Raw genomic sequence first — 7997 nt, forward strand, 5'->3', positions numbered from 1 at the left:
TGATAGTAAAGGGTTACTAGTGGTTCTAATGACTTCAATTACTGTTGATGTAGTCGTACTTTCTTCTAAATATTATCAGTTTAGTATTCAGATTAATTTTGACGGCCTGTTGGTTGTTTGCAATATCTTTCTACTGCATACTATAGCTTTTTCCTTCTTTTCATTATTGGTATTGAGTTCTATCTGCTTCATAGGTGCAACAGGCTCCAAGTATTGTTGGAGAGCACGGCTCATTTTGTAATATAAGATGGGGTTAGTGTTGGGAGTGTTTTGATTTTTTAGGTGATCACCATGGAAAATTTGTGTAGAGGCGGATGGTGATTTAATTTTGGTAATCTACCTTGTAAATTTGTGTAGAGGCGGATGGCTACAGGTGCTTATGGAGGACTTTAGGGTTTACATGTTGTGGCTTCAGGGCTTATAACCGTATTTGCTGTTTGCAGTTTAGTTGAGTGTGAAAAGATTGTAACTTGGTGGCTGAAAAGTTGCAGGAATTGAGAATTAGGTTATAGGAGATTTGGACAGCAGCTAAATATGGTTGGTGTTTGATGGATAATGGTTGGGGAAAATATATGGGTTTGTAGGATTTTTATAGGGTTTTGATAGGGTAAGTGAAATGGCATGAATTAGTAACCTCAAAGAAGCAAGAAGAAAGCTGTAATTGAATCCTTAATTGACTAGTAAACAATCTCCGAAATAGAGTCGACCAAAACCCACGGCCTAGAACTTCAGCTCACACCCAATAATTATAGAATTACATATATATCCCAACTCCAGAAAAACCAAACACAAAATCTTTAATTCAGCAATACAAAATCATCTCCCACCAATATCCGGTTAAACCAATCAATTAAATCAACAAAGTACAAAATTATATAACAATATGAAGCCGTCAACATTACAATAAATATGAAACCATTATTATTAAGTCGGAATTCTCAAATCCTTCAACAATACAAAAAAATCATCTCCCAAAGCTATCAGGATTACCAATAAATGCCAAACCCTTCAGCAATACAAAAAATCATTTCGCCCAAATATCTAATTAAACCAATCAATTAAATCAACAAGGTACAAAATTATATAAAAATATGAAACCGTCAATATCCTTGATAAGCCTTTTGCTATGATGGCATCCTTGATGAGCATAAGAAAATCTATTATATCGTCACAAAGCTGGCAATGATCAGGAATTGTGCCTTCATCAACTAATAGAACAATGATCATCTTTGGAAGTTGATCAACAATGCCTGCAAGGGCAAAAACTTATAGTTTTCAGCTCAATAGAAATACTATATCAACAATGTTTATCATTCTTTTGATTGAGAAGATCAAAGTTACTACGTGTGGTTGACCATAAGAACTTGAAGCTAGGTACGTTAAAATAAATCACTTACATAATTTGAAATTTATTTTTCATTGTATTCCTCCTAACATATATAGTTTCAATCTTCATTTGTGAACAAAAAAAATTAAAATACATATAGCTGTTTTGATTTTCTGTGCTGTTTTGATTTTCTGTTCTTAAAATAAAACCAAAATCAAAACCAAAACCAAAACCAAAAAATCAAAACATATATAGTAGCAATCGCAACAAACTCGTTAGAAATGGGGGTTGGCACTTCTCTCTTGCTATGTTCTCTTATCAAATCCCTAGAGGAAATGTGAAAAAATTATGTAAGTCACTTAATAAAAACAGAGGCGCACAGTGAGAATTCAACTCAATAAACTACAAATTCAAGGAAAATCCACACAGTTTTTTCTACAAGCAGGTGATAGGCCTAGACTTAGAGCACAATCGTGGGGGCTGGGCCTTAAGAAAATTTTTTCCCTTTAAAAGTTTTGGAGTCCACCCTCACCCACTTACAGTCTAACCCCCACAAAACCCAAATGGCCCCAAAACTCATAACATTGGTCTGACAACAAAACCATGACAAAGAAAGTGATGAAATTCTTACCAAGATCTTCCAAGGCCGATGGTTCTTACTCTTTAGTCTTACTTTTTGCTCCACCGGGCTTATCCTCGCTCTTACTCTCACTCTCTTCATGCTTCTTATAATCATTTGGCCGAAGCTCCGGTCCGGTATCCCGGACCTAGCTCGCAGCATAAAGCCTAGAGGCTTGCTTCAACACCTGCACAGCAGCACAACAATAAAGGCAAGAAACGGAAAGATGGCAACACTCAAAGAGAGAAGACACATACCTGCGATGGCTACGATAGTGGCTGAGGTAAACGTCAGCGTGTTCAGTTCACTTAGAGATGGATTTCGAGCTGGTGACGTTCGGTGGTTTTGGATGGTCGGCTTAACCGATGGTGGCATGGGTGGCGTTCAGTGGCGGCAATGCTTGGAGGTTGGCGGCGGCGGAAGATGAGGGGATGGAGGGAGCAACGTGGGAGAGGAAGAGAGGGAAACATTTTGGGGATTTGGGGGAAGAATGAAACATTTGAAATCTAACCCGCTTTTAGTCCATCACGCGTGATTGTTTTTTTTTTTAAATAAAAAAATTAATAACTATGGTTCAGTTAACCACGCCAACTCAGCAAGGTGCATATGAATTGCTGATAGAATGCTTCTGAATAGCATTACCCAAAATTTGCTGACGCGGATTTAAAACCGCATCCATCGTCGGCCACATCAGCACTTCCGTTTCCGACTTTCGAAAGCCTTCAGAGTTGAGTTGAGTTTATCGCTTGTTCTCTCGTCCTTTGGCCGGGCTGCTAAATCAACTGAATAAGCATATATATATATATGCACATTGTTTTCAGTTTATTTTCAAAATTACCAGGCCTTTTTTTTTTTTTTTCTTAACTAACAAGGAATTTGATAGATTATAAATTAAAGAAAGCATTGATAAGTCTAAATAAATAAAGAAAAAGGAAAAAAAAAAATCATATTTAGTCATTAAATTTTCAATTTTAAGAATAAAGTCTTTTTTTTTTTTTTACCAGATTTTGAATTGGTCAATCTCAGCATTAAAGTTAACAATTTTTCTTTGGACCCTACAAATTTAAAAGATTATTATGACAAAGAATATGATTTTATTTATGGAGTTGGGTTTTTTTTTTTTTTTTTTTTCCTAAAAATGACTTGAGCTTAATGATAAGACATTGATGTTAGATGTTGATATGAATGCTAGCATGTCAATTGAAATTACACGTGACATATGACATACCATTCATTTTGACGAAAAAGTGATAGAAAGATAAATTTAAAAGAGGAATGATACAGCCCCAATTTTGGGCCAATTTTTTTCTTATTTTTTAATTTAAAAAAATAAAATTTAAAATTTAAAATTTAAAAAGTTTCTTAAGCAATAATTTTTATTTCAGTCCTTCTTTTATTTGTTATTTTTTTTTTTAAAAAAAAAAATGTACTTTTATTCATAATAATGACAAAAAAATGGTCATTATTATGAAGAAAAATACAATTTTTTTTTTTTAATGATGTGCAATTCTTACTAAAGTAAAATTGTTCTAATAGAAGAGGATAATTGTACCCCATAATAACGATGCTTTTCAAATGTAAACTACACAACAACAAAATATTAATTACCCTTTGATCACATTAAAATATATTTTTTTATACCAATACAAAAAAAAAAAATACATTTCAAAATAATTACAAGCATATCTGTTTTCTTCCCATTTTTACATGACATAGGCAAGGGGCCGCTTAATTTCTTTTAATACTAGAAGCTGCCATACACTTGCAAAAAATACAATGTGTAGAAAATAATTACAGGTACGATTTCTATAGTTAAAACCATGACTTCCTCGGTGATAGAGGGTTGTTTCAAAATTTGTATGGGTTGCTCGGTTTCTCCCATTTCATCCTCGGTTGCCGAACCTAACCGGGTTAAATGGTCTGCTTTCTCATTCTCTTCCCGCGGGATTTTAATAATACAAAATTTTTTGAAAGCCTTTTGCATGTCTTGAACTTTAGATAAATAGAGCTTCATTTTACTGTCCTTAGCTTCAAATTCACCACGAATGTGGCCGACAATAACCTGAGAATCACTCCGGACTTCTACAAACCCTGCTTCCATCTCTCGGGCCAAACCGAGCCCAGCTATTACTGCTTCGTACTCTGCCTCATTGTTAGTAGTTTTAAACTCTAACCTCAAAGAGCTTTTCAATTCCTTCCCGTCTAGCTTTCTAGATGCAATCACCAGAGTAAAAGCAAGTTTCTCCATTTGTACATACCTCTCCTCGGCGCCATGCAACGCTCGGCTGATGAAGTAAACTGGTTTCTGAACTCCCTCTTCTTCTCGAATCAAAGCTGCACTGACCACGGTCGGAGATACAGCTAAATATAAATATAATACTTCTCCAGGAATAGTTCGGCTAAGAAGAGGTGGACTGACCAGATACTTCTTGAGTTGCTCAAACGCTTGTTCGCATTCCTCGAACCATTCAAAAGCCTTGCGTAAAATTTTAAAGAAAGGAAGACACTTATCTGTAGATCGAGAGATGAACCTATTTAATGCCGCGGTTTTACCAGTCAATTGCTGAACTTGCTTTATATTCTTCGGGGACTGCATATCTAACACTGCCTGAATCTTCTCTGGATTGGTTTCAATTCCTCGGCTTGATACCATATAACCGAGGAACTTTCCAGATGAAACCCCAAACGCACACTTTGTAGGATTCAGCTTCATCTTGAATCGTTTCAATATCATGAACGCCTCTTGCAAATCTGTCACATGATTTGCCTGCAGTTTGCTCTTGACCAGCATATCATCGACATAAACCTCCATATTCTTCCCAATTTGTTCCTGAAACATCTTACTTACCAACCTTTGGTAGGTAGCACCGGCATTTTTTAAGCTAAAAGGCATAACCCTGTAGCAATATAAGCCTTGGTCAGTGATGAATGTTGTTTTATCTTGATCAGATGGGTGCATGAAGATTTGATTGTAGCCAGAAAACGCATCCATGAAGCTCAACAACTTATACCCGGCTGTTGAATCAACCAAAGAACTAATATGAGCCAGTGGGAAACTATCCTTCGGGCAAGCCTTGTTAAGATCGGTGAAATCCACACACATCCTCCATTTTTCAGAAGACTTCTTAACCATCACAACGTTGGCTAACCAATCCAAATAATGTACTTCTTCAATAAACTGAGCTTTGAGCAACTTGTCTACCTCCTCGACAATTGCCATATTTCTTTCAGGAGCAAACTTTCTTCGCTTTTGTTTCATCGGCTTTACTTCTGGATTGACGTTCAGATGGTGAACAATGTCCTTTCGATCAATCGCAGGCATGTCCTCAGGGGACCAAGCAAAGACTCCTAGGTTTTCCTGAAGAAACCGAATGAGAACTTTTTTAACTTCTGAAGTTAGTTGAGATCCGATCTTAACAAACTTTCCTTCAGTTATCGGTACATCAACCAATGGCTCGGCTGGTTCCTTCTTCAACTGAATCTTCATATCATCACTCAAATTGCTAATCGTCAACAGTGCTAATTCTGGGCATTTCTTCAAAGATGTATTATAACGATTTCTGGCGACAACATGATCACCTTTAACCTCGCCAACTCCCTCGACTGTCGAAAATTTCGTCTTTAGATGATAGGTAGAAGTTGCAGCTTTTAGTTGATTCAAAGCCGAACGACTGACGATCACATTGTATGCCGATGGTCGGTCGATTACCAAAAAATCTACCATGATAGTGGATTGTTTAGGGGCGGTTCCTGCTGTGACTGGAAGAGAAATCATTCCAATGGGTTGAATACGCTCACCTACAAACCCTATCAATGGTGATAGGAAGGGCTTCAACTTCTCTCGGCCAATGCCCAACTGTTGAACAACTGTCCAATACAGAATAATAGCCGAACTTCTATTGTCCACCAAAACTCGGTGAACAGCGTGATTAGCCACTATTAAAGTTATTACCAACGCGTCATCATGTGGCATTGAAATTTCTTTCGCATCCTCTTCTGAAAACGTTAGAACGCTCGGTTCCTATTTTTGTACTTTGGAGGGTTTTTCAAGCAAAAAGATTTCTTCAATTCTCGCTTGCTTGACGTAGGCCTTTCTTGCCGAACTTGATTCTCCTCCGCCAGCCAAGCCTCTTGAGATTGTCCAGATCTCGCCAACTATAGTTTGGTTCTGAGGACCTTGTTGTTTGTTCTGAGATACCCTCGGTTCATCACGTCTTTGCCTTTGGTTGCGTAATCGGTCATTGTTTCGTCCTGATTGTTGACCCTGACCGTCTTGAGGATATTTCCCTTTGCCTTTTTCCTCAGCTAAGAAGTTCAGTAATTTTCCATTTCTTAGGAACTTTTCAATCTCAAATCGAAGACTGCTACAATCCTCGGTTTGATGCCCATGGTCATTATGATATTTACAAAACTTCTAAGTGCTGCGGTTTTAGGGAAGAGCTTTCATCTTTCCTGGCCATCTGAAGCTCGGATCCTTTCTGACTTCCATGAACACCTTATAAATAGTTGTATTTAGAGGTGTCCATCCCACATATTGTTGATGCTGGCTCGGCCTAGGTGGCAGCTCAATCTTCTTTTCCGGAGTCTTTAAATTCTGATGATCTCTTTTCTTCTTTTCGACAAAAGTCCTCGGTTTTCTTATAACCGAATCAGAAACAAGCTTACTCTCATTGGCTTTGGACTTCATCAAAGCTGAAATAGTCTCTTCTTGATTAATGAACTCTTTAGCTTTGTTGGTGAATTGTCAAAGAGTTCCTGATTTCCGTTTTCGAGCTCATTCAGCCATCAAAGGCCCATCAGTCTTTATACCGTGCATCAATGCTGAAAGAATAGTCTGTTCATTCAGACTTTCTACTGTTAATTTCTCCCGACTAAATCGTAACATATAATCTTTCAAAGACTCAGTTTTTCCTTGTACGAGAGATAGTAGATACGCTGGATTTTTCTTCCTTCTCCGAACGGCAAGGAATTGTCCTAGGAATTGTTGTCCGAGATAATCGAAACTATCAACAAATTTAGGACTCAAGCCTCCAAACCATTCTTTGGCAACTCCTTTTAGAGTTAAAGGGAAAGTTCGGCAAGCTATCTCGTCTAGAGTTTCATGAAGGATGATATGAGCTCGGAAACTCTCCATATGGTCGGATGGATCTCCACTTCCATCATACTCGTCAACCCGAGGAACCTTAAACTTATCAGGCAGAGGAAATCTCATTACCCGATTAGTAAAAGGTAAATTGGTGTGCTGCATAAGATCCTCGGCGGCAGACCGATTTTCACCATTTTCAATTAAGAAAGCCATTTTTTCGTATTTTTCTTTAAGATCCTCGACATCTTTATTTACAACCACCTCCATAGGTTTTACATGATGTGACCGACCATGATGAGAATGGATACAGCGAGAATGACTACACTGAGACTTGTCATAACTAGATTCGCCATGGTGAGATTTACTACCGAGATGCACATCCTTACTAGACCTCCCTCGGTGAGAGTTTTCCTTGGTTCGGATAGTATGATGGCTTCCTTGTATTGAACTTTCAGCATCTTCTCGAGTTGATTGCTGTTGGGCTAACGGTGGTGGATCCCTAAGCACTTCTTCTCGCCTTCCTTTTAGTATTGGATCTTCTCTAGGAGGTAACCTCGAGACGATCTCTTCATTCTGTTTCTTCATAGCTTCAATGGACTTGGCTATCTGCTTCAAAAAACTTTCCAACAAAGATTTTTGAGGATTTGGTTCGTGCGACGTTCCAGGAACATCGGTTTGAATGTTTGGGACGGGGAGTGGAGGTGTGTTCACCATATCGGAATGTTTGAGATTAGTAAGAACCGATAAAATCGAAATTCCCACAAACGGCGCCAAATTGTTTAGACAGTTTTCCGAATGATGACGTGGGATGGACCCCGTAAATATCTTGGTATCTGCTGGGATTATTTGGCTAAGAAATATCAAAGGAAAAGGATCAAAGCTGCTGGCGTTGTCCGGCGGGGGATAGCTCCAATGCCTAAGTTAGTCACAGTGTTTAAGAGAAAATATAACTTTGAAAATGATAA

General features: G+C 38.0%; 1 protein-coding gene across 1 annotated transcript; it reads right to left on the reverse strand.

Annotated features, from left to right (window-relative positions):
• Window positions 1-964: 964 nt before the first annotated feature.
• On the reverse strand, window positions 965-5919 carry LOC148584918 (uncharacterized). The gene is made up of 4 exons (XM_088517582.1): window positions 3742-5919; window positions 2001-2094; window positions 1099-1250; window positions 965-1006 (listed from the first exon to the last, which is right to left on the reverse strand). The coding sequence occupies exons 1-4, from the start codon at window positions 5917-5919 to the stop codon at window positions 965-967; spliced, it is 2466 nt and encodes an 821-aa protein (XP_088373708.1).
• Between the last annotated feature and the right edge of the window lie 2078 nt (window positions 5920-7997).

Source organism: Corylus avellana, chromosome 6 (assembly GCF_965113065.1).
Source record: "Corylus avellana chromosome 6, dhCorAvel1.hap1.2, whole genome shotgun sequence".
NCBI lineage: Eukaryota > Viridiplantae > Streptophyta > Magnoliopsida > Fagales > Betulaceae > Corylus > Corylus avellana.